The 23,898-nt window shown below is 36.3% G+C and overlaps 1 protein-coding gene and 1 long non-coding RNA gene across 2 annotated transcripts in view; both read left to right on the top strand.

Annotated features, from left to right (window-relative positions):
* The window catches only part of LOC593908 (TGF-beta receptor type-1), a 34,250-nt gene extending 17,456 nt beyond the window's left edge, over window positions 1-16,794 (top strand). The window contains exons 4-10 of the mRNA XM_793363.5: window positions 1,463-1,699; window positions 3,750-3,980; window positions 5,285-5,452; window positions 6,370-6,516; window positions 7,057-7,191; window positions 7,974-8,104; window positions 8,689-16,794. Coding sequence (XP_798456.4) covers window positions 1,463-1,699; window positions 3,750-3,980; window positions 5,285-5,452; window positions 6,370-6,516; window positions 7,057-7,191; window positions 7,974-8,104; window positions 8,689-8,952 — 1,313 coding nt within the window. The 3' untranslated portion in view covers window positions 8,953-16,794. The remainder of the gene's footprint in view (window positions 1-1,462; window positions 1,700-3,749; window positions 3,981-5,284; window positions 5,453-6,369; window positions 6,517-7,056; window positions 7,192-7,973; window positions 8,105-8,688) is intronic.
* Window positions 16,795-17,337: 543 nt separating this feature from the next.
* Window positions 17,338-23,898, top strand: part of LOC105447254 — a 32,148-nt gene continuing 25,587 nt past the window's right edge. The window contains exon 1 of the long non-coding RNA XR_974020.2: window positions 17,338-18,315. This is a non-coding gene — a long non-coding RNA (uncharacterized LOC105447254). The remainder of the gene's footprint in view (window positions 18,316-23,898) is intronic.

Genomic DNA, 23,898 nt, shown 5'->3' with positions numbered 1-23,898 from the left:
CCCCACCTTTTTTAGGGAAGTTCTAAATTAGTATTATCTTTCAAATGCAGTTGGAATTTAACTTTTTCATTTTTTGGCCTGCAAATGGGACATAGTCCCTTTAAATGGATCTATTTCTGATTTAAAAAAAAAAAATGTTGGGAAAATGTACTGAGCGGCCGTTTTGAGCGGCCATTTTGAGCAGCCATTTTGAGCGGCCATTTTGAAAGGGGAAAAAAAGAAAAGGGCCTCCTCCTTCCTATTTTTCAAAAAAGCAGGATGTTAAACATGTTTTTTTTATTATTTGGCCTTACATGTATTATTGTACATTGAACATGTTGTTGGCTTTCGGTATACATAACAAACAGGTAACAGCCACATGTGCAATACACATGGCCTTATCCTGCCCTTATCCTGTCGTCATTTAGGGTGAGACAATAGACCCACATTGTCTTGGTCTCCACTGGCTCTGTGACCTTTATTATGACAAGGTCATGGATGGAAGGATTTGGCTAATCTTGTCTAGACTTGGTAGTTTTCTTGTGTGAGTTCAATGAATGTCTTTATCTGCTTGCTAGCAATTGATGGTATATTATGTAACCATATTCACAGACAGTATTGATTTGTTGAATGCTTAACAGCCTCTTGACTGGGGGGGGGGGGGGGTGAGATTTCATGATTTATGCTAACAAAATAGAAATTCAGTGTTTTAAGCATATACATTTTCCCCAGACTTATCATAGTCCTTTGACCTACATGTACTTAGTTCACATTGCGAAACTGCTCCAGATATTCCCAAAGGTTATGTGGGAAGGATCATGATTACTTTTCTTGAAAAAAATCTGGAATAATCTATGTTTTGTCTGGCTTTTATAATATTGAAGATTACTTTTTATCACTGAGCACCATAGTCTAGGTTTTTTGATTGTCTTGAAAGTCCATGTACATGTACATGTAGATAAATATGGAAATAGTCGGTCTACGGGATTAGATGTATCTGGGAATAAGATCATCGAGGGAATACTAAAAAACAGAGTTCTTACTCAACTTCAGACTTATTCAATTCTCAATTTCCAACTAAGGATGGGATTGGAGAGTGTACAGTACATGTAGGTCTATAGTTGATAATGATTTAGTGATGAAAGAGAAAGTTACGTACATGTACATGCATTACATTCTCTTGCACCAGACATGTAGCTGTGTATGTTTATAGTACATTCTTTAGGATTGAGTTATTAATTGTACAATGTAGTTGTTCCAAATAAATGTGCATATATGTACATGTACATGTACATTGTCAATGATGTTGAATTTTAAGAAACTCCTCTCAGCAATTATATATGAGAATTATCAAAAAGCAAAAAGCTTTTTTTTTGTAGACCTGGAAAAATCATTGCTTTCAGTTTCTTATGTCTGAGTCAATAACCTTTGATGTCAATTTTCCTCTTCAATTTTCTTTTTAATCATCTTTCTGAAACTCCAGATTACCGGCCTGGGGGACCTCAGTCAGAAATCAGCATTGCTGGTGTGGCGGCGCTCGTGGCAGGACCCATCTGTTTGATCTGTATATTAGTGACAATCTACCTCCTGCTTAGACAGAGCCCAGGATGCAGGGATGATGGTCATGATCCGATAGAGAATCATGGATCCAAGGACAAGCTTATCCAATCTAGCAATCTCCGTGATCTGGTGGATCCAACAACATCTGGATCAGGGTCAGGTAAATCAAAGAAAATAATGAAAGTAAAGATAAAAATGATCCAAGGAAAGAAAAATCAATGCAATTGCATGACCAGAACTCAACTTTATCTTTAAGTTTTAAAAAAGGGCAGATGAGGTTAAGTGTTTCCAAGGATATGGGTCATTCTTCAATTGCCTGAATTCAGTTCTTTGTTTCATCAGTACATTCTAGGACTTCATGAGCAACGTTAAAAGAATATCTTCAAACATAAATAGTATACAGGTAAATCATTGAGCACTCACTCACGGCACAATATTTTCAGACTTGTCTGGTCATTCCCCTCAATGGGTTGGATTAATCAGTCAGTCTGTCTGCTCCACTCCAATACATTATTAAAGATAGATTAGCAGTAGCAGGTGGTTGCTACTAATCTTTTATGATAGTCTAAATCTCGTCTTGGCTCATGATATATCTTTATAGATTGTTGTGTTTTGAGAAAAGCCCTGTTGAGTTGTTGAAGGGATGATAATAAACTTTTGTGAATATGTGATTGGGGGGGGGGGGGTGCAAGATTATGTGGGCAGTGACATATGTTTGCATGGGGAATCTTGTGAAATTACTCTAGTAGTTGTGATTTTAAGAGTTATCCACACCATAAATCCAATACAATTCTTATTCAAAGACAGATATTATTAAGTCTTGCAGGCAATATTTTCCTGTGAATTTTTATACGAATTGGAAAAAATTAAGTCCACGCTGACACTTGTAGCAGCTAAACTTGATAATCAGTAAGATTTATATGTGTATTATAGTGGCAGTAAGGCTTCCAAACAATGTAGTAGATACCCATAAGGTCAGATAAACAGTAATCATCTCTGATAACTACCTCCCATGTACTTGTCCGAGGATAACTAATTATTTTAAAGAAAATAGTTGTATGTATGTGTGGGGAGGGGCCCATTTACACATGGAGATCATTGGCATACAAGGTAATATTCTGAGAGGTGGTAGTAATATACTGATACAGTGAAAATGTAAGCTTGTCAGAAAATTGTTTGCATATCTCTGACTTTAGTGTATTACCTTGTGAAATGTGGATACCAAAAGATCACTCTTTCAATTTGAGGAGAGACGTTGAAGAGATAAAATACGATTCCACGAAGAAGCAGTAATGATACACAGATAACTTATCTTTCTCTGGGGTATTCTTGTGACCTATGACCTCAGAAAATTCACAGGAAAACAATCCCTAAATTTTTCCAGGGAATTAATAATATCTGTCTTTGAATAAGAATTGTATTGGTATTATGGTGTGGATAGCCTACGACCTCAAAAAGATCACTCTTTCAATTTGAAGAGAGACGTTGAAGAGATAAAATATGATTCCAGAAAGAAGCAGCCAAAATACAGGATAACATGTCCTCTCTAGGGTATTCTTCTGATCGACCTATGACCTCTAAAGTATTGGGATATGAGATAGTTAGCATTAAGAGCCCTGCAGACACTGGGTTCTGCTGAATACAGTACAGCGAGTGCTCCTAGATGGAGAATTTGAAGAATGTTGGAGTCCAGCTTTACCAAATATTTAAGAGAATCTGACTTGAATGAACTTAAACTGAATTGATGTGCTGTATGTGGGTTGGACAGTCCAGCATATAATATAAACAAACCAATGACAGTCATGTTTACTGAAAATCACATCTTGCATTTGCACGAAGGAGAACTTGGGTCAACCCCAATTCTTTCTACATTTTTTGTGAACTATTTTTTTGGTCATAACTTTCCTTAAATATCTTTCAAATTCAACAAAGTCTCCTCACATTAATATTTTAGGTCATATTGATTGACACATAAGGAAGAGATAAACTAGTTTTATTCATCCTTTTGAAGGAAACTTAGCAGTTATTTATTAACTTTTGAATTTTTTGAAACTTTTGCTCAATATTTTTACCCCTCTACTTTCAATGTCTCATTGTTCAAAATATCAAGCTGATGTAAGACATAAACAAATATAACAAGGTTCTCTCGTTGTTCATTTGTTCATGACAAATAACTTAACATTTTTAAAATTCTACTCTCTTTTAAATAGGCTTACCCCTGCTGGTCCAGCGTACCATCGCCCGTCAGATCGTCATTCAGGACTGCATCGGTAAGGGGCGGTACGGTGAGGTTTACCGGGGTAAATGGCGGGGCGAGTCGGTCGCCGTGAAGATCTTCAGCTCTCGGGAGGAGCGGTCATGGTTCCGTGAAGCAGAGATCTACCAGACAGTGATGCTGCGTCATGAGAACATCCTGGGCTTCATTGCTGCAGATAATAAAGGTATGCAATGAGCGTCGCTGAGTGGGATGGTGGCTTCCACAGGGCTATATTCGGAAAGTTAACTTCATTTAAAGCCAATCTGCACTAGTTTGGCCAGGGGGGATTAGACCTCCCAGCAAGGTCACTGATAGGTGGTTATCTCATCAAATCAGCTCTCAATTAACATAAGAAACAGGGGATCATGGGGGAACCAACAGGCATCGATTATGCATTGTTCGCTATATAGAGGGCGCAAGTACATGTAGCTATAAGTAGTGCAGTGGGGCTTTAAAAATGTTGTATGGTGAGAGTTGTTTTGGGTGTATGGGTGCATTCCTGTAGAAGGAGATTTTGAAGTCTGTTTGTGCTTAATTAACTAGTGGACCTGAGTGCAAAGTTTACAGCACAATTAAATGAGCTTCCTGAATACACCCCCAAGATGTAGAGGAACATCTCAAAGGAAACCTCAATCCAATGTTTCATCGGGTGTGATCCTAATGCACTCTTTACAATGAGGGTATGACTATATTTTGGAGAAGAAAAAATTGTGATCGTATTAGAAATGATATCTTAGTTATGAATGATATCATACTGAATTAGGCCTCGAATGGTGGTATGAAAAGCTTACTTAGGAAATGGAGGGAAAGTCCTCAAAAAAGCCCAGTAGGATGTGAATTGTGCCAATCAGACTTTATCTCTGATTAGAGAGCTTGAAATGTATGGCAATTTTGAATCCTTGTCAATTTGCTAGGGCCTTTTGGAAGAGCATTCATTTTCAATTACTTGGTCACTTAGAAAGGATATAAAGCTTTAAGTTGACTAGTTGCTTGTCTACAGGCCTCTACTTGCTTTCTGGGCAGTTGGGTTAATAAAATCATCATTTTTGCAGGTAAAGGAGTCTATATAGTACACACTATTGCACACTCATACAAAGCTGCCAACCATTTCTACTTTGGAGGAATGATTCCTATTTTTGTAGCATTCAAGCTTTTGTTTTTAACCCTTGATTCCTCTCTTTTTCTGAAAACTTCTGTTTAAAGAGTACACATATTGGACTGTATTCCTATTCTTTGTGAGAGTTTCCTAATTTTTGCTGTGAAAGTAAAATGTACAAATGATGTTTTTCATTCATTCATTCATCTGTTTATTTAACCATCAAAATGTATATATACAATCAAAATAAGTTGCATCAAAAATTTAGCAGAACACAAATGATGGTTTGGTGACCGCAGAGAAAGCAGGGCTTATAAAAAGGGGCCACCAAATTGAAATACACAAAAAGATTTCATATTTTTTATCTGAAATATTCACCTTTATTTTCCCAGATAATGGAACATGGACCCAGCTGATCCTGGTGAGTGATTACCATGAAAACGGTTCCCTCTTTGACTACCTGAACTCCCACGTGATTGATGTACCAGGGATGCTGAGGATGGCTCTGTCCATCGCTACTGGGCTGGCTCATCTACACATGGAGATCATGGGCATGCAAGGTATGGTAGCTTGGAAAGGGAAAAGGAAATCTAATCAAAACTATGTACATGTATGGTTGGATGAGAGTTAGAAGGACGTTAATGCTTTTAGAAGTATATGAATTGATACTCTTCTTGTTCTCAAAAGATGATGAAGACTGCTTGAGTTTTAAAAAAGTGGTTGTCATAGGTGGTCTAAATATGTACAGGGATAGTTGTCAAAAAGTGGTCTTTACAGACAAATGGTATTTTTTCATTGTTATTTCTAAAAACAGATTCAACCATATTCACCCATATATTTCTAGAGAATACTGGGTGCCCCATATTATGATAATAAATAATAATAATAATAATAGTGTAAATCTATAGAGCGCACACACCGTCCAGGGACGCTCATGGAGCTAGCTCAGCAACAGTTCTCTTTAATACAAGTAAAGTAAATGTTTATTATGTTGTTGAAGAAGACATAAAAATAGTCAATTTCTTATCAGCTGAAAACAGTCATGCATATGATGGAAGTGTGGGAAAAATAGTTATTCATCTGACTAACTCCAAGGATTGTTCCTTCATAGTCCATGATATATTTTCCCTATCACAATGAAAAGAGTTTGCTATCATCAATGACTGTATTGTGGTCAGTTAAAAAGTATGCCTTATTATTTAAAGCTAATCACACACCTATAGCTTTGGAAATTTCACCTTAATTAATACTTTTGGAGTATTATTGGGTTTGGTAACCATAAAGAAATATTATTGTATCTAAATCAAATCAATTTTCCAAGATATATATAAATATATATGTAACCAATCCCTTTTAAATCTGTTGGATATCAATTGCAAATTTTAATTATTGATTAGTAAATTAGTGGCTTTGTGTGAGTAGTCAGAACATGAATTTTATGACTAGACCACATTTGTTTGCTTGTTTGTTTCTTCAGGTAAACCAGCCATTGCCCACCGAGACATCAAGTCCAAGAACATCTTGGTCAAACGTAATGGCCAGTGTGCCATAGCTGACTTGGGGCTAGCGGTCAGACATGACTCTGTGACAGATACGGTGGACATCTTCCCCAACAATCGCATAGGTAATTTCAACCATTTCAAGATGGTTGTTCGGAGGTTGTGGTGGAGATTATTAAAATGATGATGGGGTGGTTTGTGATGGTGGAAGCATGGTTCTTTGCAAGATGTTTTATTACCTTGGTCCACATTAAGTGAACTGGCTCAGCAGCATCCCATAGGAAATCCTCTCAGTGCACCATTTTGGCAGGTTGAACATTTGCATTGCCCTTGTCAAGGGGGATGAGGGGAGTTATACATACTTTTGGTATTACTCTGTCAATAGTCCCCTTCAGTATCTGTGTGTTATGCTCCGATGAGGTCTCTGTGATGGTGATGACGATGGTGGTGGTAATACTATTCCACTTATCATGGTGATAATGATGTACATTAAAGTCTCCATTTAATGATTTGATTGAGACTGTGCTTTTATTTGAGATGAATATACTCCTGATAACTCCCAATAAAGATGGTAATGAATCACTCTGCTTATTTGTGAAAGAATTCCCAATAAACTTTTTGATATCTATCCTGAATTTGCTTTATAAATCTTTTCTTTCCTCCAGGCACAAAGCGCTACATGGCCCCCGAGGTATTGGATGACACCATCAACATGAACCACTTTGACTCCTTCAAGAGGGCTGATGTCTACTCCTTTGGATTGGTTCTCTGGGAGATTGGAAGAAGATGTCAAGTATTTGGTAAGATTCTCACTTTTCACTCTGATCATTCAGCCATTTTTACCCAGTACAATAAAGAAAATAAGACAGGAATTTCTGTTTTCAGGATTTTGCCTGATTTGGGGGCCTTTGTTTCAGGGTCTTCAGGCTTCACATTGTACAGAACAAATTAGATTCCAACATGTCTGTAGTAAAGAAAATAAGACAAGGATGTCTGTTTTCAGGATCTTGCTTGATTTTGGGGCCTTTGTTTCAGGCTTTTCAGGCTTTACATTGTACAAAACAAATTAGATTCCAACGTGACTAGGTCTCTGCATGATAGTTGAATTCAACCTGTTGGTGTCTCTGATAATGGATTAAGATTTATAGAAGGTCACATGACTCTGTAACAATATATATTCATTCATGATGATGTCAAAAGGTATTTAAGACATGATAGAAAAGATAGAAATATATTGTGATGTAATTTTCATTTTAACTAATACAACTATAGTTATCACGTTGGAGATGATTTTATATTCATTTTCTCTTGCAATTCCAGTGGGTTTAATCCGTATTTCTGTCTGGCATAGTATTCAAAGGGTTTAGAATATTCCATAACTTCATTACCCATATACATTGCTTATAGAGACCGTCTCTATTATTTTTAATTTTATATGTATTCAAAATCTGTTTCGCAGCTTAGGCTGAATTGTGAAATTTTATACAAAAATTAAAAAAATGAACATTCTTGGTCAATTGTATAGTAAGTGATCGATGAAAATTTGTTGAAATTTATTTTGTTGTATTTGTCTTGTCCTCAGGTATCTATGAAGAGTTTTGTCTACCATACCACCCCTGGGTACCAATGGACCCTCCCATTGATGATATGAGGAGGATAGTGTGTATTGAGAAGAGGAGACCACCGGTTCCTAACAGATGGAACAGTCATAAGGTAAGTTCACTTCCTTTGATATAGGTAGGTCAAGTCCATGGATCCGCACGATTTGAAAGGTTATGAAATCTGCATGTGATCATTTACTGAGATGGAGGAATGATGTAAATGTTTTCGTCAAGTTTAAAAGAGAAATTTCTTCTGGCTCCTTTGAAATAACACTTGCTGCTCGTATGATACAAATGCTACTTTTTTATACAAAAGACTGTTTATGGACTGTTCCTTTTATTTGCCTTGCCAATAAGCATTGACAGCTCTTTCTGTATTCTACTCTTCCTGCATTTCCAAGCATCTCTGTTCTGCTGCTGTGTCCATTCCCTTACTATATGTTAATTTCTGAGCTAACGAAGGATGCGATTATGTGAAAAAAAAATGTTGACTGCTTCTTGTTTGCATCACGGTAAAAACCATGGCCCTCTGCGATCTCGAAACTGCTATATGGTCACCATGATTTTCCAGAGCCTCTCCAGCAGTAGTTCTACAAGGAATAACTTGTATTTGTATTTCTATAAGGAATAACTTGTATTTGTATTTCTATAAGAAATAACTTGATAACCCTCATGCTTCTATTCTGATCCCGACAGATCATGGAATCTTATGCCAAGGTGATGAAGGAGTGCTGGTATCAGAACGGAGCTGCCCGTCTCACCGCACTCCGCATCAAGAAGACCCTGGCTGGTCTGATGGGACCTTCCGAACCAGAGGTCCTACTCCCACCGGCAAACATGCAGAATACCTGTGACGCCTCGCAGAGCGGGGACGACCTCAAGGGGAGGCTACCCCCCTCGGCCATCATCCCTACCTCGCATCCTCCCAATGTTCCTAACCCCTACCCCATCCTCAGCTAGTGGGGGGTCCATCCAACCGGCAACCCTCTTGGAGTCTTGGTGAAGGATATCCGCAACGAAGGAAAGAGAGCTTTCCCTAGCATGCAGACATTGGAGGTGTGTTGTAGGACTCTATGTTTTCAAACGTAAGAACTGTGCAAGTCACCGTAAAGAGAACATGGGGAAGGAGACAGTGAATCCATTATATCATTAAAGTGCACCTAACAAACAAGCGTCAAAGTACAGTTTTTCGTGTGCACTTTACGGGCAAGGGTGTGGAGAGAACTACAACCAATGTCCTCATAACAGATCACTAACATTCTGTGATTAAGATGACATTTTGTGTTCCTTTGTTTTCATATTGTGTCAGTTCTGAGGTATGTAGAAACTACCTGATTTAATAATTTAATGAACCTATTAAAAAAGACACTTTTAATTCATTGCGGGAATCATAATTATATGTTCAGACCTTGATTGGTGCTCAGGTCAGCCTTGTGAAAGAAATTTAATCTCGCTGGTATCGATCATCAAATCTTCAGGTCAGCTCTTAGTGACTAATTCCATGTTAAACAAAATGACTTAGATCAGGATTCAGTGGAATAGCAAAGTTGCAATGCTCTGGATGAACAGTAGCTCCTGCATACTTCACCAAGGAGATGGGCATCATGGAAAAGACTGAGGTTGGAAAGTCTTAAATGAACGTCAGCGAAACGAGGAATTGGAATTCATTGTGTTTCAAGGAGGCAGTTTATGGAGCAAGAGAGTATTGGTTTCATGATGTTCCCGAAGACGAGCAGAAAATGGTTTGTGACATTTGTCTGAGGAATGATCCTGGTCAAGGGATTATCTTATCCTGATACGAGAGAAATCTAGTATGTCTTGTTAAAATCATACAAATGAGCTGCCAGGTAAACAACAAGTTGTGGAATATGAAAAAAAAAGTCATGATGAGGACTATAGCACTGGAATTCTTACGAGGCAGCTTGTATGTTTGAAACCCCAGAAAGAGCTCCGTATATTGGGTCATCTGAAAAGGAATCCATCAGATATCAAGAGACGGTTGTGTTTGAAATGCAAACATGCACCGTGAAGAGGAATGTGAAACAACCTGGTAATCGGGTTATCAAGATAGGATCACCTTTAATAAGGGAAACCCCCTTTTCTTTTCTAGAAGTAAATGTTTGAGACAGAAGTTAGATTGTGACATGTAAACAGGGTTAGCACCATTCGGATGTCTTTGAGAAAAGATGGTTTCTGGCCGTGAGGACGATGGTGAGACAAGACTGGTAAAGGAGAGACACCAGACAGGCTGCCAGGAGACACAGGCGGCACCATTGCCACGATGGGTGACAACGACCTAGGGGTCAAACTCTTCATCATAAAACCCATCTAATCAGGAACCCAAATAGCATGATACCTCAATTTGCAAAAAAAAAAAAGTAGTCTTAGGATGATATCTTCTGTTACTTAACTCTACCTGTTTCTGTAAGCAATGTACGCAGTGCTAGGTAAGCTATGTATCTTGTAGTGGAAGGGCCTCCATTTCTTTGATTGGTAGTTAAGTAAATCTTTGAAAGCACAAGTAATGTGTAAAAGGTAGTTTTAGCTAAAGAAACTTCCATAACTTTTTACTTTGTAGGTAGCGCCAACAGAACGGCAAGAATATCTCAGGTTTTCAAAAATTAGGAACGTAGCTCAATCATTACTAGTCACTGTATTCATGTTAGTATTACTAATCAAAGCTTAGTGCAATTAAGAATATAAACCTAAAAAGTTATTAAATTTCTGTCAAAATTGAACATTATTGTCCTGAACTGCATCTTGAAGCAAATTGGCAGGATGAGATTGAAATGGGAAGCTGGAAGAATGCAACTTTGTGGTCTCCTTTTCTGGTCCAGCTTTTAAGTAAGCTGTGCCTTGATCTCAGAAAAAGCAAAAAACAAAACAGTATCAGAAAATCTGGCATTTTGTTCACTTCTTACAGTTATATGTGGGATGGAAAAGGGGAAAAGGAATAATGTTATGTAACGGACAATGCAATTGAAGGCTGTAATCTGTACCTACTTGTAAATATCATTTTTGCAGGGTAGTATACAGTAACTCGGCTGTGACTGTCAACCCAAGGCAGGTGTGGTTGACCATTGATAATTGAGACCTTGATATTCTTAGTAGTGTTTGTACAGATCTCGAGGACTGTGAAAGCATGCAGGATCAGGTTGTATATTGGGAGATTCAAAAACGTGTAGCGAATAGAGAAACAAAGCATAAATGTACTGTTTCATTTTATACATAAAGTCTGTATATAAATGTTATGTGTATGACATGTTCAGTATGAAGATATTCATTTCGCCATTCTCAATGTGATAATGCTGTACATAGCGCCACTTGTACATAATGGAATATTGTAGCCAACCCATGCTCTAGCCTGTCCTCATGGTATAGCGTATCCTAAAATAATTAATATTCAATTGTATTAAGGCACTCTGAATGGATGTGTATATATATAGAAATGTTGCTCATTATGTTGTTCATGGCTGAAAATTAATGATTTTGGGGGGACATTGCGACCAAGGTACCCAGAGTGCTGGATTGAAAGTTCTATCGAGTATGTGAAATTGCAGCACCCATATTTGTTTTGCATGAATCTTTATGGTATACACATTACACTGTATGTGAATGTATGTTGTTTATGCTACCTTATATTCTCCTTCTAACCCTCATTGTGTCATTCTCATTGTGGAAAGTAGAGTTTGAGATTCCTGCTCAATAGGGGTTGTGCACCACACATCATTGTACTGCTCACTGCATCAGTCATACTCAGCTAACCAACAGTAACGCAGGTTAGTGTAAACGTGACTTCCGTTAAAAGAAGTGTTTTCAATGTGACAACGTCAAAAAGGGAGCTTATACTGATGTCCAAAGAGATTGATTATTCTTACAAACTCTGCGGCCCATATTCTACTAAACAAGGTAAATCCAGCACTGGCTTTAATCTTGGTCTGATTCATTTTAACCAAGTGAGAAGTTGGACTGCTGTTATAGTAGTTGTGCTGAACTGCATCTTGATGAACGTGTTTCAAGTGCTTGGTTTTTACTATTCAGGTGTCAGGTGTCACTAGAAACACACTTAAGATGGAACAGCTGCAGCCTCCTCTTTAGCAACTCTCATGCTGTGTTAATCATGTAATAATTACTGTGTACTGGTATAAAAGTTGAATCACTCATTAAATCATGGCTAGATGTTATAACTGCAGAGAATATTAATCATAGTTAAATCATGGTATTGTGTAAAAGAAGAAAAACAAAAGGAAATTGAAAAACCATTGGGTTTTATTTGGGGAGGTAAATATCCAATTGCTGGTATCGCAAATACTCTTTGTGATGTAGAGCCTTATTTAATTTACATACTGCTGAGCACAGTAAAGGTAGAGAATCTTTCCTTTTACTCCTATTCTTGCTCCTATTTTCTTTGACTTTCATTCTCTGAATCTTCTGTCTGTCTGTCTGTCTGTCTGTCTCTATCATAGTATCAGTCCCTATCTTTCTGTGTCTCTCTGTCTCTCTCTGTCTACCGTATCTCTCTCTGACTTTGTCTTTCTGCCTCTCTGTCTGTCTGTGTATCTCTCTCTCTCTCTCTCTTTGATTTTATTTTCCCCGTCCATCACCTCTGCCAATGGTAATAATCTACCCAACAATGTTGAATATTTCTTCATGTCAACATTCTTAACCAAACTGTGGTGATGCTTTTCTTATGTAACAGTAGTAGAAGTGTCAAGTACATATAAGATGCATATCATGTTTATTTTGTTGTGATTTTGTGAGCTGTATCATGTTCTAGGCTAATATGAATGATTATGTGATTCTGGTCTGGCTCTGTTTACAAAAGCGATTCTATTGATGTACCACATTGTTAAAAGTTCACCTGCAGAAGGGCATCAAAGCACCTATAAAACATTCATGTGCCTAATGTCTATCTGTCACTGGAGGACGCCTTTACAAAATCTGGGTTGTGTAACACAAAAATCTGCAAACGATTGTTAATTTGAATCATCCATTCTGATTGGTTCTGGGTCAGATATTTAAACAAGATGTCCATGCAACAACGTTCTTGATTGGCTACTGCTACGTTGCGGTTGATTGCAAATCTTTGCGTCACACACCTCAGACGTGCATTTAGTACGTACATACATTTAGACCCTCACTGAGGATATAAAGATGAATCTTACTAAACAAAAGTATTAGTAAGATGGATTTCTTTAAATCCTCTATGTTCTACTATGTGCCCTTGTGCAAGGAGAACTTCTTGATTCAGTGTGAATATGCTCTTGTGAATGGTAGCCTTGTAAACATGATGTTAAAATTATATGTGAAGTATGTATTTACCGATTGATGAAGGTAAATACCATCTTAATTAGTTTTTGTCCTCTTCCTTGTGATAATGATGCTGCATGCAAACGGTGTGGAAAGAGAGTAGATGAATTTTAAGACAGAAGTGAGACAGACTTATCTCTCTATATTTTAAGAAATGTTATTTTTTTATACATTATTCTGATGTAGACTGGGCGATTCTCCTTTTAAACATCAACGGCTGCATTGAATAAGTGAATTAGGTTGGTTTTGCTCTTAAGAGTTTGGTCAACCATTAAAACAGTGTGTGTGTCCAATTTTAGTTTTGATCAATACAGAAATACGCAGTCTACTACTGCTATTTTAAACTTCTACCGCCACAGTCAGTAACAATGGGGTACTTGGAGAATGTTGTTCACTTTATGATTGTTCTAAATCGTGGTATAAATTTTTAGAAAAGTGATATCTACAGCCTTTATCTTATAAATGCTACTTGTTGAATGGTCTTCTTTTTAATTCTCATTTTAATTCATATAATATGAGGACCATTCATTTGTGTTAAAGTGAAGGTTACTTTGGTTAATAGCCTCCTATTGTAAAGTCACTGCTGTGGGACTTATTAATGATTTAAAGTTTTAAGGTTGTTTATAATATGAATTAATTTAGATTCTTTTTGTCTCTGGTTTTGTCAACTCATTGGCAAAAAGAAGAAGAAGAAGAAGAAAATAGCCTCCATCTCTAAACTGCTTTAGGATCATAACCTCAGTAAAGGTAATATAATGAAGAATTCATTAACGATTTTCATGTACACTATGGATTATCTAAGAAAGAAGTTTATGAATGTTATAAACAAGAAACTGATCAAATTTTCTCTATCAAGTGTTATTGATTTAAAAAAAAAAGTATATCACATCCTTCGTAATCCTTTTTAAAATTTTGGTTAAAGTTATTAATCCAGGCCAAAATGCAGAGTACTTTAACCTATTGCGTACAGAAACTGGGTGGTCCTTGTAATAAGCCTATGGGAGTTTGAGAATCCAGCAGTTAACAGGTTAAGCTTGTCGGCTGTATGGAGTTTCAAACTCAGTGATTGGAGGACAGACCATTCAAACTTCGTACCATACTGATAAATTGTTTCCTAGTGTTTTATTCTTGTATTTTTTAAGGGATGTGAACATACAGTCCTACCTAAATTCCCCCAAAGGAGTATCAAAACTCTCTTCTTTAAAACGAAGGACCAGAAAGTATTTTTATGTTGACCGGAGAGCAGCTGGAATAACGTTTAATGATGAGAGGGCTTAATTGTGATGAAAATGAAACTACGCAGCTGGAATATTGGAGCTATGCACTGGCATCAGAGCTCTAGAAACAATAAAATGCATATTTTGCCTTTTTGTTCTTCTTCTCTCGAGAAAGAAATTACAAGAAATTTTTTAGCAAGATTTAGAATTTACTATTTTAGATTTCTTCATGTTTAGTGTATTTTTTAATTTCAAGATATTTAATGATTCATTGCTGTATAAAGGACGAGGTAGTATTTTGAATGTTGTGAATAGTTACCTTAATTGACCGATTTGGTTTATTTTTTGAAGTGACAGTGATTTTATTACTGGTTTTCATCTATACCTGCTGCACAGGCGCAGGATTGATTTCATATTGAAGTTGGATTTGTTGTTATACATGTGTGTGTGTTTGGGGGCAAAATACAAAGGTTGTGATTGATTTGCTGTCTGTATTCAGGGGCCGGAAAGGCAGTCCTTTGTGTAGCCTCTTGAATGTATAATCGCATGCTTGATAGCTTATAATGCTCGGGATGTACTCTCTCTCTTTATGAAAAATTGTAACGCATGACTGTTCCAGAATACCAAAATACCCCCTTTATTTTACAAAAAAGAGATAATTTTAACAATGACCCCCTCCTCTCCCATTTAACACGAAAGCTGATAAAATGTAAATTGCGAAACACCCCTATTTGAGCATCTCTAAGAAGATTCATGTTTTCAGAAGCCTAATTTTTTAGTATTTCTAGGAGGCTCGGGTATCTACTTCCCTAGAGCACTCATGAATTTTGGATTTCACATATCACACAGTGCGGCCTCAAACGGTGAAAAAGGTGTCTCTTATGAGGGGATTTTGGACCAGTCATGCATACACAATTTGACATTGAGTGAGCAACCTAAAGCAGAGTGCCGTAGACCATACGAGCTTGCAATTTATACTTTAGATACTTGTCTTATCCTCTGCGCAGCAGATATCCATTCTTTTTTTAATCATTGATGAATGATTTTGTTTTAAAGTAGCCGTTGTATATTTCACTCAATATGTTAGCACATGTACACATGGTAGCTGCTGTTTTGTGATTCATACAAAGCTTTTTCTTCTTTACAGAAAGAAAAGATGAAGAAAAAAAAAGATAATCTGTGCCATAGTGTAGGTCGTGTAGTACATGTACTAGAAGTTTAAGTATATATATATATATATAATGATACCAAATCAAAATTGCGTAATCGTTAGTATGTTTATGTAGAGCTTTAGCATCGGAGAGCGATGCGTATATGATCTTTTTATCTTGGAAAGGTTCAAGGTTGTATCTCTAGATAGTAAAGGAATAATCATTGGTGAGCTTAGAGAATGGACAGCGATTTAAAAAAAAAAGGAAAAAAATATGTATTCATGTATCAAATGTACAAAGAATTATTGACTTTCATTTTAGATAGCTTTGTGTGTTCTGTCCATATCTTGGCACTATGGACCATTCTAAGAACGTGTACTGGCTTTAGAATGTTTAAATGGTAGCATGCATTGTATAAACAAAGACGATCTGTATACCGCATTTGTTATTGACATGTACATACACTATGTGTACCGGTACCTTTCATTACCTCTCTTTGTGTACCAACTATGACGACGATGATGTCAAGAGTTCAAAATTTACCTGTTGGAGTTAGTCAGTGTTAATTCAAGCAAGGGTAGGGGAAGGGGGTCGTATTTGGCACAAAAGTTGTTGATTGCTGAATAATTGAATCTAATGGGCATTTTAGTTCCAAGTATATTAATATTTTCAGGATGATTTGGTAAAATACAGGTGTTCATGTTTATCTTTTAGTCAGGTCCTAAAGAGCCATTTTTGTTGTTGGGAGTATGCATTCAGGTTTTTATCAAAATGTAGTTTATTTTATCATGAGTTTACATCAATTGATTCATAAGAAAGCATTTCAGTTTAGTAAGGTCCTGGGAAGCCACTTTTGTTTGTTGAAGTATAGAGTATGCATTCAGGTTTTTATCAAATTGTAGTTTTATTTTGTAATGATTTCACATAAATTGATTCGTAAGAAAGCATTACAGTAAAGGAGTAAGCTCATGATTTTGTTTACCAATTGTCAATGTTGTCATTAAACTTGTCATTGTTGTTTGTGTGTTCAGCACATTGTGTAAACACTATGTATTTTTGTATCCTGTTTATCGCTGTGTGTTGCAATGGTATCGTCCAATAAACGATTCACTCATGTTATGAAATATGCGTATGTCGTATTCTTCTTATTCAGTTTTCATGTTGGTACATATTTCATGGAAATAATACCATGGTAAATTTGTTAAAAGGTTGATTTTATTTACAAGTTGAGCTGAAAGATGTAGATAACAACACCAGCAAAGTTATGTTGAGTTTTACAATTATGGCAGAAAGTCAAGAGGAAATTTTTGTTTTTTGTAGATGAAGTTATTTTGATAATTCTTTGGAGAAGGGAGGGGAAGAGAAATTTGAAAGAAAAAAAATGATTTGGGAAAGTGTTAGACAAACATTTTACAAAAGGAAGGTCAATGTATAACCATTGATTAATTGCATAATATCAATGCAATGTGAATGATGTACAAATGATAAATGCATACATGCCAACTGTTCAGATTAAAGAGGAACATTCCTCTTTTTGGGAGAAGATAATTATCATTTTAATGCAGGTGTTCCTCTTCCTGTACAAATTTGTCTGTAGTATTGAATAGGAGAGTTAGGATTGTTCCTCTTTTTTTTGAAAATAGCATAATTTGTACAGATTTCTGATTTTCAAATGTTGGCATGTATGTAAATGGATCTCTGCTCTCTTTACTGGCATGATGCCTAGTTGTCGAACATTTCTTTATTCAACGATAACAAGAACAGAGATAAATCCAATTTAAACATAGACGGCAAAACATAGAAGATCAGAAAGAAAACGGAGGAGGATGCTTCAAATCCACTGCCCATCCTTTGGTCTGTCTCAGTCGTTCTCTTTCTATCATTCTCTGATACTCTCATTTTTCTGTCCGTTTTATTTTGCAATAGGGGTGGAGCAAATATGATCACCTCATCATACTCCTAGTTACGCAATGGTCGTGATTCCCCCCAAAATATGAAATAATATGAAGAGAAAATGTTGTTCTAAAATAAATACAAGCAATGTATGAATTTGATATAGCGTCATCTGCGTTCTGATTGCGAACATTCAAAATATCAATAAAGTGAAAAGCTACGCTCGAATAGAGGTGAATGACTTCACCCTCTGGAACAATGGATGCGTCGATTTGACTTCGCAACATGGCTGGGAGGATACTTCAAGGCGGTCGGTTGATTGTTTACCTCTCTTAAACCACCTTGTTTTCCCCACGTGCAATTGTGTAGCTTGTTAGGAAGTCAACGATGGAAGAACTTGATACCAAATCACGGAAATATTTCATTTTTAATCAGTGATTTGGTCTGCAGGTTTCATCTGGAGCACTTTTGGATCTGTCCGTCCCGTTCAAGCCTTTCATTGACTTGGCATCTTTTCTCGAGTTTGGCGGGGGTGAATGGACCCTAGGCCCGCAGCTGCAGGGGCTGTGTAGGGGTGGCTAGCGCTGTGCTGGGGTTTCGTGCCTGGCTTGGTCGACTGACATTCAATGCAGTGTTGAGGCTAAAACGCTGCTGGATTTTAGTGAACAAAGGACATTTGCAGAGCGGATTGTAAAGGAAATTTCAAGCAAAATGCCGCTTTCTTTTGAGAGACGTTGGAGCTTGGATAGAAGGTATTTTTGTTTGTTTGTTAATTGAAACAGGGTCTAGAGACCTCGATCATATCTCATTATCTGGCCTCACTCCCCTTTCATCGTCTAAAATCTAAAGACTATACATTTGAATACCTGTCCAAAATTCAGTAATCTTTATCCTTAGTTTCTTAACTTTGTATTTTGTGGTTAGAAAATGTCTGTAAATGAATGGATTGAGCCAAAATAATTATGCTTAATAATTACGATAAATAACAGGTGGTGGTGGTGATGGTGGTGATGGGTTTGGGGGAGGGGGCGGGGTATTGTAATGATGTGGGTTTTTAGTTGTCGTGGTAATGATGATGAACTTGTATTTTGTTGAGGGTGGAAATAGATTTTCCATAAACAGCTGCAGGACTGAATGAATTCCCATATGAGTATTATTCCCCAAAAAATATTGTTTAAGAAAAGTGAAAGATTAGCACTTCTACTCTATTTCAAGTTCTCACAAATTTGAGTAATGTTTTTTTGTGTGTGACATTTATGGGAATTTCCCTGATTGTCTGAAGTAAGTGCAGAAGGATGAATAATCAGTGATAGAATATATGTGAAGAAGAAAAAAAAAGAAAACATATATTGAGAAAGATAGTGGTTTTACTATGAGAACAGAATATTGAAAATCAGTAGGGCCTACATGATGGACATTGCCATTAGAAAGTGCATTCCAAATCTGTAGTTTATCTTTATGATAAGCTGCCTATAGCACTTGGAAAAAAGGAAAATGTTTCACAAATGTTGGTAATGGGTGAACAGAAAGGAGAGAGAGAGAGAGATATAGAGACAGAGAGAGAGAGAAGAAGAAGAAGAAGAAGAAGAAGAAGAAGAAGAGAGAGAGAGAGAGAGAGAGAGAGAGAGAGAGAGAGAGAGAGGGGGGGGGGGGTGGGGTGGGAGAGAGAACTAAAATGTAATGAAGAGAATGGACTTATCAGTTATGATTTATAAAATGTAGATGACATTTATTCTTGCTCAACTAAATCTGATTTTTTAAATATCTTTTGAGTGTGCATGTTAATGAAATGATTTTTGAGGAACCTTGATCTCTCCTCAGTCCCCAACAAACTGTCACAATATTCTACAGTGTACATTATCTTGCTTGCTACAACAAGCATTCATAATTCATGTCAATATATAATGTCTCTGTCCACCTCCTTCTGCATTCAATGAATATAAGAGTGGATCTCGAGTATCCCGATGCTTGTACAAGGTTGAGCCAACCTTTGCATGAAGAGCTGCGGAGGATTGAAGGAAAATTGGAGCACAAAATGTACTTGGTAATGAAGAGCATTGGTCCCATAAGATGAGTCATCTCTGTCGTAGGGAGGAGGAAAAGCCATCGTGGCATGTTCGATTTAAAGCCAGTGCCATGGAATTTCACATGTACATGTATGTTTTCTGACATATGTTTTTATGTGTGTAGGAGTAAAATCCATAGTATGTAAAATTGTAAATGGGAGGTTTTATATTTGGGCATCTATTTGTTATTAGGATATGATCAGTAAAATATAATGGAATACACAAAACTACAGTCCCACAAATGCTGGAAATTCAACTTGAAGCTGCTTTGGGCAAATTGTATGCTTTTTGGCTGTTAGATATCCATTTTCTTCAAGCCCATATATTTCAGACTTGCTAAATGTATTTTTTGCCTGGATACTTTCTTTTTTGCTCCAAATCAGAAATATTGGGTGAAAAACCATTGCATCGCATACCAGTATTATTTTCTGTAAGATACATGTACACACAATATGCTCAGGGTATTTATAAAACATTTGAGACTTTTAAATATTTTATTGACAAGAAATGGGAATTCCAGTAAAATCAGCTTTTTTGACAATTTTGATACCATTATTTTCCTTTGCAATTAGACTTAACATTTAGGGATTATTGATAAGCCTGATATCAAGATAATGCATCACAATGTCCAAGTAAATCTAATCTGATTAGTGCGACATGTAGATTAACTGTAATTACATTTCAAAATTGCATCATGAGGCCTACTGCATTGTTTTTCAAATGTGAAAGGGGAAGAAGAACAATTTATCATTTATATCATAACATAATTTAATGAAAATTCCCTCAGAAAATCATCAGCTGCACAAGTGGACATGTGTTGTAAGATCTTCCCTGTAATTGTAAGACCTTCTCTGCTCCAAACCAGATCAATTGAAATTGAATTTCTTGGAGTCAGATCGGTTTGGTACAATCTTGAGCAAGGATAGTATCAGCAGAAAAGAGAGAAATTGCTTGAATAATAAGTAGTAGCCTCAGGGTGATTCTAATCAATCTGGGGAAATGAAAAAATATAAACCACAAAATTGTTGGAGATCTCTTATTTTGAGGTTATGATTATCCTAAATTTATGAAATACAAAATCTTGATTACAGCATCTTTTCACCAGAGTTTGAATAGTTAACGTAACAAAAAAATGTACATATACTTCGTCCCTATTTTCACGAAGTGACGTTAGTGAGGAAAATCTTAACGCAAAGTGAATGCAATTTTTTTTTCACTTCGTGAAAACAGCGACGACTTGTAGGAATGCTTGATGAAAGCTGTGGCCTTTTTTTTTTCAAGCCCAAGATGGCTATTCTGGACTTTTTGTCAAAATTATGAGAAAAAAATGCTGAAATAAGCTCTTCTCCTTTCTTTGCAGCACTGATTGCTAAGATACAAATACATATTTCATTGAATATATATGTACTGTATAAATTTTAAAACTCAATAAATGCATTCAAGTGGCAAATCTAAACAGAATTATAAGGTTAAAACCGATGAAGCATGCATGATTACAAAATTGTACTTATTGTCCATTTGAAAATGTTGTTTGCTTATAGCCTAAAGGGTGAAAAGTATTAAATCTGGCTGCAGAATTAACTGCATTTGAAACTAAATAGAACTCATATACATGTAATTATTTGCAGTATTAGCCCTGTTCTGGCCCTCTAGTCTTAAAGGTACTGTATGTCCCATTTGCAGGCCCAAAAAATGAAAAAGTTATATTCCAACTGCATTTGAAAGATAATACTAATTTAGAACTTCCCTAAAAAAGGTGGGGCTTGAAAATGTCTTCAAGTGGGAAAATAATGACTATTAGTTGTCAATTCGACTTTAGGGCTATAGAGCCCAAAAGTAATAGTCTTGATTTTCAGACAATTGTACCGAATGGTCATACGTTTTATGCTGCGCAAAGATTCAATCAGTTTAATCTTGGCTATCACAAGAAGTGGGTTATTGATGTAGACAAATGCTCATGTACCCTTTACAACTCTTTTCATGTATGTTATTACCAAAGAAGAAAAAAGCCAGTCAGTCACTCAATAGTGTCTGACAGTGAAGTCTAGCCAGTAAACGGGTTTCCTTGCATAATTTGAATATGAGGACACTGCTAACGTTTAAATTTCACAGATAGGACATACATGACATATTCATAATTCCTGCAAAGTTCTACAGAATTTGAGGTTGGCTGCAAAAGGGACATGGTACCTTTAACAGATAAAATGTTACTGAACCATAGGCCTATTCTACTGATTTTAATGTTTTATGGTCCATTGGGCAACAGTTGCCCCAAGTAAGGTCAGGGAATATTACACAACAGGGTTTGTAACTTCAAATCATAAAGTACGACTTTGAAAGTCAAGGTCAGTAGTTGTTGTCACCCTGACTTGGAAGTGGAAGTTCACTGGCCTAATCTCGTTTAGATCCGACAATCTCAACGGACTAACTCCCTCATCTGGAAGTCATTGTGAGTAAATTAGGAAGTAATGGGGTATGCAGGGAAGCCACTGCAGATGTGTCCGAACCTAGCAACAAGATTTTTACAAATCCTGCAGAACCCGGAGGTAGAGAAGTGATAATTAGAGCTCAGGGAATTAGGCTACATGACATGGCATTTCCATTGGTCTTGTACCTGTCAAGATATTTGCAGGAAATTTTTTAATATGTTCTGACAACCTAAACAAAGATTTGCAGAGTAAATTCTCAATAAGAGGATGCAACTGAAAATAACACTTTGCCTGTTTGCCAGTTGGGTCAGCAAGGCAGGAGGTTTGTTGTTGCTAAGCAAAGCAGCACTGATGTTACAAATGTTACAAAGAACAATCTGTGGAACAATCTGCTTGAAGGTAATACAAAGTTTTGGTAAATTTTGAAAATTGGGTGGATAGTGAATCTTTACAATTTTGATATATTTGGATGCCCCTGGGGATGAATTATAAGCACTAAAAAAATTAGCCCCTAAAACACTTCTGTTTTCGAGAAAAATTAAATATACAAATTTACCGGTGCTCCCGTTAAATTTTGATGAATTTCAAATAGCGCCTATGGCCGTACAATGGTAGCTGCGACCATGAAAATCTCAGAATATGTTACAGTTGTGATATATAATTTCCAAACGGGAATAGCTAATCGGTCGAATTTAGTCAAGAAACATTGTTTCATAGCTAAATTAATATCTTGACCTTGAGAGGGAGCTATACAACATAAAGAGTTTATATTTATAATTTCATAACTTTAGACTCAATTTCAACGATCAATGAATATTGTAGGAACGCATATGCTTCCAATATGTTAATTTGAACCAAATTCATGACCCCATACCAAAACTTTGTAATACCTTTAAGATATCAAAATGATAGATAAAAGTAGTCATTCATGGAAAAAACAATTTTTGAGATGCTTATAAATATCTACCAGGAACACAAAACTGGAAAATGATAAACTGACTAGAAAAAAAGGATACAAACAATGTACATGTAACAATTACCCTTTTTCAAAAATATAAAAGCACATTTTCATTAGACAATTGGCTTGTAAAATCATTTATTTACTTACCTGGACATTTTGATTCAGGTTTTTCAAAAAATATCTTTTATTCAATTCAATTCAATTTAATTCAATTCTTTTATTCATCCAAATTCACAAGAATACATGGAAAATTGTTTTGGTCACACATTATAAAAATATGTAATATATATATGAGAACCTATATCGTTGTGTTTATAATTATAAAAGAAAAAGAACCATCAAAATAAAAGGTAGGCAAAATAGAAATATTCTTATATTCTAGTATTACACATTGAAAATGATGAAAAGGATAGAACATCAGTGTGCAGGAAGGAAGGAAGGAAGACCACACCAAACCAATACCACAAACGAACGGAGTATGGAACATAATTATGAGCCCAATTATGTAAGAATGTATAGTGTATGTGAATGTACTTTTTCTGAAAACTGAACAGCTACATGTAGTGATGATAAGTTATCTTGTAATTAGCATTGTGCTTAAACCCTGGTCTAAGGTCAGATTGTATGTTGTTTATAATGAGAGATAGCCGGGATTTAAGTCCGTTTCTAGAAAATTAGATAAAATTTGACAACAATGAGAATTCACCTTGAATTAAAGATGCCAACATGACATGAGTTGATAACTTGTCAATAAATACAGTATATAACATGAGAAGGAAAGCTTGATAACTCAAAGAGTTGAATGCATCTGCATCATATACTTTTGGGGGTAAAATATTTAATCCAGAGTCAGAATGCAGTTTACGCTTATAACTCAAT

This window comes from Strongylocentrotus purpuratus, unplaced genomic scaffold (assembly GCF_000002235.5).
Source record: "Strongylocentrotus purpuratus isolate Spur 01 unplaced genomic scaffold, Spur_5.0 spur5_scaffold_7, whole genome shotgun sequence".
NCBI lineage: Eukaryota > Metazoa > Echinodermata > Echinoidea > Camarodonta > Strongylocentrotidae > Strongylocentrotus > Strongylocentrotus purpuratus.
The sequence above is the reverse complement of the archived record's forward strand: the minus strand, read 5'-3'. Positions and strand labels throughout refer to the sequence as shown.